The sequence below is a fragment of the Octopus bimaculoides genome, chromosome 29, assembly GCF_046866305.1.
Source record: "Octopus bimaculoides isolate indiv1 chromosome 29, ASM4686630v1, whole genome shotgun sequence".
Taxonomy (NCBI): Eukaryota; Metazoa; Mollusca; class Cephalopoda; order Octopoda; family Octopodidae; genus Octopus; species Octopus bimaculoides.
Window position 1 is genome coordinate 18,106,187 of NC_142956.1, and position 12,933 is coordinate 18,119,119.

At 40.7% G+C, this 12,933-nt stretch overlaps 2 protein-coding genes and 1 non-coding gene across 3 annotated transcripts in view; 2 read left to right on the forward strand and 1 right to left on the reverse strand.

The window, feature by feature from the left end:
• Nucleotides 1-1,605: 1,605 nt before the first annotated feature.
• Nucleotides 1,606-4,155, forward strand: LOC128251242 (uncharacterized). Its single transcript, XM_052977969.2, has one exon. It carries the CDS (start codon nt 1,606-1,608, stop codon nt 3,211-3,213), a length of 1,608 nt encoding a protein of 535 aa, XP_052833929.1. The 3' UTR covers nt 3,214-4,155.
• Nucleotides 4,124-12,933, reverse strand: part of LOC128251249 (chondroitin sulfate synthase 1-like) — a 12,139-nt gene continuing 3,329 nt past the window's right edge. The window contains exons 2-5 of the mRNA XM_089344936.1: nt 9,048-9,435; nt 8,185-8,662; nt 7,579-7,733; nt 4,124-6,675 (exon numbers count right to left, since the gene is read on the reverse strand). Coding sequence (XP_089201062.1) covers nt 5,167-6,675; nt 7,579-7,733; nt 8,185-8,662; nt 9,048-9,435 — 2,530 coding nt within the window. The 3' untranslated portion in view covers nt 4,124-5,166. The remainder of the gene's footprint in view (nt 6,676-7,578; nt 7,734-8,184; nt 8,663-9,047; nt 9,436-12,933) is intronic.
• Trnak-cuu (transfer RNA lysine (anticodon CUU)) lies at nt 10,602-10,674 on the forward strand. Its single transcript has one exon. It is a non-coding gene; the product is annotated as a tRNA-Lys (tRNA).

Below are 12,933 nucleotides of genomic sequence, written 5' to 3' on the forward strand. Positions count from 1 at the left end.
CTCTGTGTCTGTGTGTCCGTACCGCTGTTTGCCCCTGTGTCTGTGTGCGTGCTTGTTCTTGCCTCTGTGTCTGCGTGTGCGTGTGTGCTTAATCTAGCCTCTGTGTCCGTGCGGCTTCTTGCCTCTGTGTCTGTGTGTCCGTACCGCTGTTTGCCTCTGTGTCAGTGTGCGTGCTTGTTCTTGCCTCTGTCTGCGTGTGCGTGTGTGCTTGTTCTTGTCTCTGTGTTTGTGTGTCCGTGCCTGTTCTTGTTCTTGCCTCTGTGTCTGTGTGCGCGTGCGTGCGTGCGTGCTTGTTCTTGCCTCTGTATCTGTGTGTGTGCGCGCGCGCTTGTTCTTGCCTCTGATCTAACAATTTTTAAATCAATAAACACGCGTAACCATATATGTGTTGGCAGTCAGTCGCTTACGACGTCGAGGGTTCCAGTTGATCCGATAAACGGAACAGCCTGCTCGTGAAATGAACGAGCACTCCACAGACACGTGTACCCTTAACGTAGTTCTCGGGGATATTCAGCGTGACACGAAGTGTGACAAGGCTGAACCTTTGAATTACAGGTACAACAGAAACAGGAAGTAAGAGTGAGAGAGAAAGTTGTGGTGGAAGAGTACAGCAGGGTTCGCCACCATCCCCTGCCGGAGCCTCGTGGAGCTTTAGGTGTTTTCGCTGCCTTAACCACTGGGCCATTGCGCCTCCACACCATGTCATTCATACACATCCAACAAAGCATGCTTGCTTCACATCTTTCCAGTCTTCACAAATCCTCTGCATTTTAAGGCTCATGTTTTACTACTATGCATTATTGCAATCTGCTCTTCTGTCTAAGAAAAGATCGTTTCCAGCAACAGTAGTGTCTCCTTGAACTCTCTCCAAACTACCCCTCTTGCTAATTGAATCTAGGTAACAAAACTATCAATTGCTTCTAGTGAACCATCCAGGCATTTAAAACCACCTGCTTCTGGCGTGCTCATTGTATGTATAGCTCTACTTTTTACATATTTTTTATATCTTACAATTTTCTTTCTCAATTATTTCAGAATGCCAGAAACAGCAAAGAACTGTTTTCTCATACACCATCAATATCGATCATCTTTTCAAAACTAAAGGAAAATGTTCCACAAAATGGATATACACCCTGTTATATAAATCTATGTTAGAATTTCTGCTAAATATTTCTTCAGAACGAAGATGAATATCATTGTTTGTCTTGTTGAATTCCTGAAAACTTTACAAGATCACTTTGCATTTTAATAAAAATTTGGATTGCAAAGGAGTTTGCAGCAACTTGAGATAATCAGCAAAGATCTCTGTTGACGGAAATATAACGATTGTGATATTTGTTGAGAATATGATACAAACACAAAGAGAAGCAAACTTGTGTATAAATTCAAATTACGACAAACATAAATAAACAAACGAAGTTTGCTTTTAGAAGCGTTGAGATGTCTTAGAAAGTTAAAGAAGTGATTTTAAATTCTCAAACGCAGAATAATGCTAATAATATAGCCTGAACAGGATAAACTACCCCTATTTTGCAGAGAAAAGTGTAGGTGGCTAGCTGTTGAGAATTTAAACTTGTGTATATTTGTGGTAAGAAAAGGAAAATTATGGAAAATGATTTAAGTGACAATGAAACACAGACTGAAAAGATTGACTTTCCTGATGATGTGAAGATTGAGAAAGGTAAAAAATCATACCATTGTGATATCTGTGGCAAACCATTCTCTCACAGTAGCAACTTAACTAAGCATAAATCTGTTCATACAGGAGAGAAACCATATCGCTGTAACATCTGTGGTAAATCATTCTCCCGGAAGGATAACTTGATTACTCACCAGCGTATTCATACAGGAGTGAAACCATATCACTGCGACACCTGTGGAAAAGCCTTCTCTCAAAAGGACAACTTGATTACTCACCAACGTATTCATACAGGAGAAAAACCGTATCACTGTGATATCTGTGGTGAATCGTTTTCTCAAAGTGTTCATTTGAATAAACACAAACGCATTCATACAGGAGAGAAACCATATTGCTGTGATGTCTGTGGTAAATCATTCTCCGCAAACGGTACCTTAACTAGACATAAACGTATCCATACAGGAGAAAAACCTTATCACTGTGATGTCTGTGGTAAATCATTCTCCGATGGAAGTCGTTTACATAAACACAAACACATTCACACAGGAGTAAAACCATATCATTGTGATATCTGTGGTAAGTCATTCTCTAGTACATATGCCCTTTCTAGTCACAAACATATTCATACAGGAGAGAAACCATATCACTGTGACATCTGTGGTAAATCATTTTCTCATGGTCATACTTTAACTATTCACCGACACATTCATACTGGAGAGAAACCATATCACTGTGAGATCTGTGGTAAATCCTTCACTGAAACCAGTCACTTAACTAAGCACAAGCGCATTCATACAGGAGAGAAACCATATCACTGTGATATCTGTGGCAAATCATTCTCTCAGAAAGATAACCTAATTCCTCACCAACGTATTCATACAGGAGAAAAACCATATCACTGTGATATCTGTGGGGAAACATTCTCTCAAAATGGTAATTTAACTAAACACAAATGCATTCATACAGGAAGCCAACTATATTTCTGCAATATCTGTGGTAAATCATTCTCTCAAAAGAGCTCCTTGAAAAGACATATTCGCATTCATACTGGGGAGAAACCATATCACTGTGATATCTGTGGTAAATTATTTTCTGAGAATGGGACTTTAACAATCCACAAACGCAGTCATACAGGAGAGAAACCGTATCATTGTGACATCTGTGGTAAATCATTCTCCGACACTGGTCATTTATCTCGGCATGTACGTATTCATACGGGAGACAAACCACATCACTGCGATATCTGTGGAAAGTCCTTCTCTGAAAATGGAGATTTAACAAGACATATCCGCATTCATACAGGAGAGAAGCCATATCAGTGTGACATTTGTAGTAAATCATTCTCTCATGGACATGCCTTAACTGCTCACAAACGCACTCATACAGGTGAGAAACCATATCACTGTGATATCTGTGGAAAATCTTTCTCCGAGACTGGCCACTTAACTAAACACAAGCACATTCATACAGGACTGAAGCTACATCACTGTGATATCTGTGGCAAATCATTCTCTCATGGACATGTTTTAACTAGACACAAACGCATTCATACAGGAGAGAAACCATATCACTAATATGTGTGATTAATCATTCTCTCAAAAAAGTCACTTCACTGAACATGTTGCTGTTCATACAGGACAATAACTATATTGTAAATGATCATAGCACATACAGTGTAACAAGCACTGCAGGTGTGACCCTATTTATTTTCATTTTTGACCTTATTTTATCCCTATATTTTGTTGAGTAAACTTTTTTCTTTTTCCCATTGATATAACTAATGAGGTGGAGGCGCAATGGCCCAGTGGTTAGGGCAGCGGACTCGCGGACATAGGATCGCGGTTTCGATTCCCAGACCGGGCGTTGTGAGTGTTTATTGAGCAAAAACACCTAAAAGCTTCACGAGGCTCTGGCAGGGGATGGTGGCGAACCCTGCTGTACTCTTTCATCACAACTTTCTCTCACTCTTACTTCCTGTTTCTGTTGTGCCTGTAATTCAAAGGGTCAGCCTTGTCACACTCTGTGGAGGCGCAATAGCCTAGTGGTTAGAGCAGTGGACTCGCGGTCATAGGATCCCGGTTTCGATTCCCAGACCGGGCATTGTGAGTGTTTATTGAGCGAAAACACCTAAAGCCCCACGAGGCTCCGGCAGGGGATGGTGGCGAACCCTGCTGTACTCTTCCACCACAACTTTCTCTCTCACTCTTACTTCCTGTTTCTGTTGTGCCTGTAATTCAAAGGGACCAGCCTTGTCACATTGTTTCACACTGAATATCCCCGAGAACTACGTTAAGGGTACACGTGTCTGTGGAGTGCTCAGCCACTTGCACGTTAATTTCACGAGCAAGCTGTTCCGTTGATCCGATCGACTGGAACCCTCGACGTCGTGAGCGACAGAGTGCCAACAACAACAACAACAGCTTTTGCTTATGCATGCTGGGTAATAACAATTTGTTTTTAAAAAAAGAAAACGCATCACACAAGTTTAAATGAAAATACAGAAACCTTCATTTTTATTTTTTGATTCTTTACACATTTTTTTCTCATTTTCCATAATTATCATTTTTAAATTATTATTTCATTTTATTTTTATTGAAAAATTCTTTATCAATACAAAAGTTTAATATTTTTTCCAAAAGAAAAAAACAAAAAAAACAAACAAACAATACAATCAAGCGTTACCGAGAAGTAAAGCTATATATAAATAAATAAATAACAATCCAGAGGGATGAAATTTGAACCCGCAATACAGTCATTAATATGCCCTATTGCTTGGTTGTAAAACCACTTGGCCATGGAAAGACATAAAAATGAATAATGAAAGACAGTTATTGCATAATGTAGGAGAGACATTGAGAAATAAATATCTGTATGACTTTTTGGTTGTGGTGGGCCTGGGTGGAGTGTGGGTAGATATATCTTGTCATTAATATTGCATTTTAGTCATTTTATACTTATAAACACATATGTATATATGTATGCCTACATATATATTATATGTATATGTATGTATAGATGCAGGAGTGGCTGTGTGGTAAGTAGCTTGCTTACCGACCACATGGTTCCGGGTTCAGTCCCACTGCGTGACACCTTGGGCAAGTGTCTTCTACTATAGCCTTGGGCCGACCAAAGCCTTGTGAGTGGATTTGGTAGACGGAAACTGAAAAGAAGCCCGTCGTATATATGTATGTGTGTCTGTGTTTGTCCCCCCCACCATCGCTTGACAACCGATGCTGGTGTGTTTACGTCCCCGTAACTTAGCTGTTCAGCAAAAGGAGACCGACAGAATAAGTACTAGGCTTCCAAAGAATAAGTCCTGGGGTCGATTAAAGGTGGTGCTCCAGCATGGCCACAGTCAAATGACTGAAACAAGTAAAAGAGTAAAAGAGAGTATACATTTGTATTTACAAAGTGATTACCAAATACCTATTAACCACTTTTTCTGTTTCCTCTTTTACTCCCTTCAGAATTCTTTGCCCTTCTTTGTGCTTGTATCTTCCCCTTTTCCGTCTGTCTGTTTGTCTTTGTTATTTATTTAATATCTTCGGTAATCTGTAGACAGCATCAGCTTCTTTATGTAGCGACCAAAAGATACTGATTTTTGAATCTGTACACATTTGGTACTGTTCTGCATTCAAATCCTTTGAACAGAACTTTGGGTGGTAAACGTGTATCAGTGACAAATCAGGGGCCCGGATTACTGTCAGGTTAGACTTGATACACAATTCATAGAAATCTATGTCCTCTTTTCCCCATCCTTTAATGTTTGTGTCATAGCCGCCCACTTCCAGAAAGTCTTTTTTATAGATGGACACCATACCAAAACCGAAATATATCCAAAAGCCATCATCCTTACCAAATAAGTAATGGTTCTTCTTACAATTTGGTTTGTGGCAAATAGATTCAGGATCAAACTGGTTGAAATAAATCGGAAAATACACTTGCTTGCCATATATCGTGTTCACTCGTACTCGATGTAGAAATGTCTCTGTGATGGCCATATCGATATCAATAAAAAGGAGAAGGGAGTCATTACTGCAGTTCTTCATGCCATGCTGCAATGCCACCCCACGAGCAAAATCTCCAGTCAAAAGTGTTACTTCTAGTTTCATGGAAGGGTACTGAGACTGCAGACGTCTCATCAAAGCGATCTGTTTAATCCAGCTTCCTTCTGGGTCTTTATAGATTACAAGAATCACTATGAGGTTCTCCAGTGTTTGTTTGAAGATCTTCTCTAGTGTCTCTGTAAATCGTACAAATGCTTCTAATTTTCTAGCAACCGGTATAATCAGATTGATTTCTTTCATCTGCCCACCGCCTTTGCTGTTTTTGTATTTGGTATTGATATCAAAACGATCCTTAAACATGTCCTCTTCTTCGGTAAACTCCAGAGGCAGTAGACGCTGCGAGGCCAAAAATGTGCCATTGTAATAACCATTTCTAATCTTTCGTTGCAACAAGTAGACTTGTAGCAGATGTTGTACACCATGTATGGGTGACATGTAGCGATAGGCTTGCAGAAGCTTCTTAAACTTGATATTATCTACACTCTCCCAATAACGACTAAAGAGGGCTCTGACAGCATTCTGTACAGTTTCATCATGTTTTTTCACACTCAGCTTCTGTTTCGGGGCCTGATGAATATTTGTCATGGAATAAATTGACTGCATTTCAATATTCTCCCATTGTGCTGCAACATCACCAGTATCATACCAAAACTTGACAGAGGCCTTCTTCGGTTCACGTTTCTTATTAAAATATTCAATATTGTGAAGATATTTCATCATAGGCATTGACAGACGCTTCAGCTGCTTTGTAGCCATTCCCCTCTTGACCATTTCCAACTCATTTCTCAAGTTGTCCATCTTTTTTTTCAGCCATTTAATTTCATCCTGTTTGAAATACAATGCCAAACGTACGACGAAACTGCTATTTTTCACTGGATGCAATGTGAACGCATGGCTTTCCTTTTGCCCTAGTTCATGGTTAAAAGTCCCCTTCACTTCGCGGTAATTCTGGTAGAATAAGGCTCTCACCTGCAAAAAAACAAAAAACAAAAAACAAAAAAAAAAAAAAAACTAAAACCAAAATGAATTGAAATGAAATAAAAATTAACAAAATAGTTTAGCAACAGAATAAGTTTTACTTTTAGAAACGGGAGACATTGTCTGGGTAAGAAGCTTGCTTTCCTGCCAATATATATATATATATATATATATATATATATAAGGAAAGAGAAAAGATGAAATAACACAGATTTGTTTTACACGACTAATGAATATATTAGAATCATCATTGTAAAAGTATTATACAATATTATACAGAATAAGATTTTTTTCTTCCAACATAATAACCGGTTTTGCTCTCTCACTATATATATATATATATATATATATAGTGAGAGAGAGATTGATGGGTAGCTAGATAATTAGATTAGCAGATTATATATATATATATATATATATATATATATATATACCTACTAATCTAATTATCTATCTACCTATCAATCTCTCTCTCTCTCTATTTGAAACGCTTGTGTTAGAACGGGGGCAGCTGATGAAGGAAAATGTTCTCTATGTGGCCTGTGTGTTCTGGTTATTATTATTTTTTTGTCTACGTTTTGTTTGCAATGTCCTGTACCCAGATTTGCACCTATATACACAGGTAGATGTAGGTATGCACATACTTGTACGTATATATGCATATACTCATTTATTATTTGTTTTATATATATATATATAGATAGATAGATAGGTACGTAGGTAGGTAGAGTGATAGGTAGGTAGGTAGATGGATAAAGAGATAGATAGACTGACAGATCAATAACTAGATAGATAGATAGAGAGAGATAGACAGATAAATAGATAGACAGACAGACAGATAGATGGATGGATGAATAGATAGATAGATAGATAGAGCAATAGACAAAGTTTTACCTTTCTGTTTGATTTGCATTGAACTTTCAGGTAATTTTCCACACATCTGCCTAATTCAGTGTCTTCATGGGTCGTGGCAGTGTCTCCTTTGCAATTGTCCAGATTTGGGGCCAACACTTTCAGTGCTTTGTGACTAAATATAACACCGGGGCCACCTGTAGAATGATAATGTTGATGATGATGACAACAATGACAACAACAATAATCCTTTCCAAATCCCAAAACGGAACCTTTGCATCTCAAAGTATCCCAAACGCCACTTACACCACCATCAGCATCACCACTACTATCACCGCACACAACACCATCACCACTACCAACACCAAATGACCATCAACTCTACAACCACCACCAATACCACCACTGTCACCACTATCATCACCACCACCACCAATACCACCACCGCCGCTGCCACTACATCACCGTCACCACTATCATCACCACCGCCACTGCCACTACATCACCGTCACCACTATCATCACCACCACCACCAATACCACCACCGTCGCAGCCACTACATCACCGTCACCACCACCACCACAAACTATCACCACAGCAACAGCAACAACGACAACGGCAACAACAACAACAACAACAACCACTTACCTATGCAGTACAAGTAATTCTTTCCAATCCCTAGTTTTCCGATCTCTTCAGGGACCCCTTGTCCGTAATGGCCCATGTAGATCTTCTCTTTGCTGTTTAAGGACCTGAGCAAACTTCCGAGTTCCTGGCCCTTTATAAACACGTTGTTGTCAGCACGGATGAAATACTCGTATTTATCGGCATGGTTCTCATGTATATATTTCAACATCTCAAATACTTTGCCCTGCGGTGGGTAGACGTTGTCTGGTACGCGATTCAGCCTCACTAAGGGCATCCCGGGAGGGGCCGGATCTGTGCTGTTGCCGACGAAGAAGACCACGTCACCAGGGATCGATTTCAACCACGTCATTCGAATGGCCCAGTCTCGGGTTTCGAAGTACTGCGAACTCGTCATGACGCTCACCAAAACGAGCTTTTTCTTGGGCCCCGGGTTGAATTGGAAATCTCCGAGTTCTTCGATGAAAGGCGGAATCGAGGCCTTGGTGATATTTATGAAAGAGAACGAGAAAAAATAGGAATTGAATTCATACTCTTTAGTTAAACATCCAAGGACAGAAAAAAAAAGAGGTAAGTAAGTATAAAAATTGTGGAGGCTTAGTGGTTAGGGTGTCAGCATCATGAGCATAAGATTGTGGTTTCAATTCCTGGACTGGGCGGCGCATTGTGTTCTTGAGCAAAACACTTCATTTCACGTTGCTCCAGTCCACTCAGCTGGCGAAAATGAGTAACGCTGCGATGGACTGGCGTCCCGTCCAGCTGGGGAACGCATACGCCATGGAAACCGGGAAACAGGGCCCATGAGCCTGGCTAGGCTTTAAAAGGGCGCATTTTTTTTTTTTTAAAGTATAAAAAAAGTAACTTACATGATTTTCTGTGTTGAAAGTTACATCTGAACACTTGACAAAATTTTCAGGGTAAAATGCATAGAATACCAACATTGTCAACTGAGTTCCTGCAAATATACTGATAAAGAAAACTAAAACATCCATAATGGAAATTTTTCTTCTCGTTTTCTTGGTAATTTTCTTATTTGCAGGCCACAATTTTGATTTGTTGGTGTATCCGACGCTGTTGTTGAAGTCATCTGTTTTCTTTATGCCAGCGCAACCGCTTTGGTGATTGCTTGCAGTAAGAGCTAAAAGTGCCACCGCAGATGTTTCGTCAGCAAATAATGGTGGTGTTCTTGCAGCTGCTGTTGTTGTTATGTTCTGTGTTTGATGATGCTGAAAGTGGTTGTTGGATCGATTCGATCTGTTGAGACATTGGTCATCAACATTCACAAATTCAAACGCCAAGGTGTTTGTTTTTTTATTATTTTGAAGTTCAGGGAAACGTTTTAAAATTCGTCGTTGTTGTTGGCAATTCAGTTTTGGAAATTTAATTGGTTTATTTTTAATTTTAAGTTTTTTTTTTTTTCCATTTCGTAGAAAAATAAATATGAAAAAGAAGAAATGAAAAAAACAAAATGAGAGAGAGAGAAATATTCAGCTGGTTCTTATTTTATCGTGGTGGCACGTGGCCTAGTGGTTAGAGCAGCAGATTTGCAGTCGAAGATCGCGGGTTCGAATCTCAGACCGGGGCGATGTGTGGTTCTGGCAGAAGGTAATGGCGAACTTCTGTTGGACTCTTTCACACAACCTTCTCTCACTCTTTCCTCCTACATCTAGCAGCTCACCTGCTACGGCCCGGTGTCCCGTCCAGGTGGGGAACCTATACGCCAATGAAACCATAAAATCGGCCCTTATAAGCCAGGCATGGCTCTAGAAGGAACAAACAGCAACAACTTATCAACTGTAAAAGGATGTCTTCGCGTGTATATGCATGCTCATCTATACGCCTAATTCATGCACATTTCTATAATAATAAATGCCAAAACGAATTTCTGTGTGACAGTGTGTCACGCTTTGACACCGTTCTTCTACTCCTGGGGTGAGAGTAATAGTAGGCATAGAGAAGGTGAGGGTGGTAGTAGATTGACAGGTGAGATGGTAATGGTATGAGCTGTAGTTGTGATAGAGGTGACGGTGATGATGGTGGTGGTGGTGGTGGTGATAGCTGAGGCATGACCAAACAGGCGCGAAAGAAATTTCTTTGTCCTGTCAAAAAAATGATGGATTGTTTCCCTTCGACCTTCGACCTCAGCCGTGTCATTTAATGTTAAAGGAGGCGACCTGTCACAACCATTTAGTGAAATTGTATTTCACACACCACGGGAATTCATACGATTATGCAAAATCCAAAACAAAAGAAAAAAAAAAATTTGCTGCGTGATTTAAAGCTTATTTAACTTATTTTCAGTACATCTCATGACCACTTCATCCTTCACATGTCTCAACCTTTTAGCTTTTAAAGTGGCCATATCCGACCAAAATATTACACGTGTAATATATTGCCCCACGTTGGGCGCAATATATTTTGCCCGGCTAGCTCAGTCGGTAGAGCACGAGACTCTTAATCTCGGGGTCGTGGGTTCATGCCCCATGCTGGGCGCAATATATTTTAGGCGCAGGAGTGGCTGTGTGGTAAGTAGCTTGCTTACCAACCACATGGTTCCGGGTACAGTCCCACTGCGTGGCACCTTGGGCAAGTGTCTTCTACCATAGCCTCAGGCCGACCAAAACATTGTGAGTGGATTTGGTAGATGGAAACTGAAAGAAGCCCGTCGTGTATATGTATATATATGTGTGTGTCTGTGTTTGTCCCCCCAACATCGCTTGACAACCAATGCTGGTGTGTTTACGTCCCCGTAACTTAGCGGTTCGGCAAAAAGAAACCAATAGAATAAGTACTAGGCTTATAAAGAATAAGTTCTGGGGTCGATTTTCTCGACTAAAGGCGGTGCTCCAGCATGGCTGCAGTCAAATGACTGAAACAAGTAAAAGAGTGTTTTTATGTTCAAACTGGTCAATCACATTGTCAAAATCTCAAAGCTAAGAGATAATGCATGATTAATTCAAAACAATAGGAATGAAGCAGCTTTATTTTTGACAGACAAATCTGAATACTAAAGGGCGAAGCATTTAATAAGCGACAAAAGGGACACGGGATAAGCAGCATGGTAACAGCTTGGCTTGTTACAATGGAAACAGGCACCTACATGGCTGTGGCTTTCGATAGGATAAAATTACCCAAAATTGGCAAACTTCAAAAGCTATTTACTCTTTATTTATTCATTCATGGTGTAGGCGCAATGGCCCAGTTGTTAGGGCAGCGGACTCGCGGTCATAGGATTGCGGTTTCGATTCTCAGACCGGGCGTTGTGAGTGTTTATTGAGCGAAAACACCTAAAGCTCCACGAGGTTCCGGCAGGGTATGGTGGCGAACCCTGCTGTACTCTTTCACCACAACTTTCTCTCATTCTTTCTTCCTGTTTCTGTTGTGCCTGTATTTCAAAGGGCCAGCCTTGTTCCACTCTGTGGAGGCCTAGTGGTTAGGGCAGTGGACTCGCGGTCATAGGATTGCGGTTTCGATTCTCAGACCGGGCGTTGTGAGTGTTTATTGAGCTAAAACACCTAAAGCTCCACGAGGTTCCGGCAGGGTATGGTGGCGAACCCTGCTGTACTCTTTCACCACAACTTTCTCTCATTCTTTCTTCCTGTTTCTGTTGTGCCTGTATTTCAAAGGGCCAGCCTTGTTCCACTCTGTGGAGGCCTAGTGGTTAGGGCAGTGGACTCGCGGTCATAGGATTGTGGTTTCGATTCTCAGACCGGGCGTTGTGAGTGTTTATTGAGCGAAAACACCTAAAGCCCCACGGGGTTCCGGCAGGGGATGGTGGTGAACCCTGCTGTACTCTTTCACCACAACTTTCTCTCACTCTTTCTTCCTGTTTCTGTTGTGCCTGTATTTCAAAGGGCCAGCCTTGTCCCACTCTGTGGAGGCCTAGTGGTTAGGGCAGCGGACTCGCTGTACTCTTCCACCACAACTTTCTCTCACTCTTACTTCCTGTTTCTGTTGTGCTTGTAATTCAAAGGGGTCAGCCTTGTCACACTGTGTCATGCTGAATATCCCACCGAGAACTACGTTAAGGGTACACGTGTCTGTGGAGTGCTCAGCCACTTGCATAGGATTGAGGTTTCGATTCCCAGACTGGGCATTGTGAGTGTTTATTGAGTGAAAACACCTAAAGCTCCACGAGGCTCCGACAGGGGATGGTGGTGAACCCTGCTGTACTCTTCCACCACAACTTTCTCTCACTCTTACTTCCTGTTTCTGTTGTGCCTGTAATTCAAAGGGTCAGCCTTGTCACATTCTGTGTCACGCTGAAATATCCCCGAGAACTACGTTAAGGGTACGCGTGTTTGTGGAGTGCTCAGCCACTTGCACGTTAATTTCATGAGCAGGCTGTTCCGGTTGATCGGATCAACTGGAACCCTCAACATCGTAAACGACGGAGTGCCAACAGCAACAACAACAACTCTTTATTTATTCATTCATTCATGGCGAAAATGACATTTATGTTTATGGTTACTTTACAAAACTACACCCATGCACCAAATATGAAATCAAGTGGAACAGAAATTGAATTAGAAAGTGGCAGCCAAACAAAAGATCTATTTTGATACCACCTAGTACTTACACACAAACATATATACACATACACACATACACACAAACATACACTTATACACACCTATAAACACATGCATATATATATATATATATATACACACACAAATATATATACATACATATACACACACATATATATACACATATATACATATACACACATATATATATACATACATG

Excerpts from the sequence above, each read along its gene's own strand:
- LOC128251242 (XM_052977969.2), top strand. The coding sequence starts at position 1,606 with ATGGAAAATGATTTAAGTGACAATGAAACACAGACTGAAAAGATTGAC.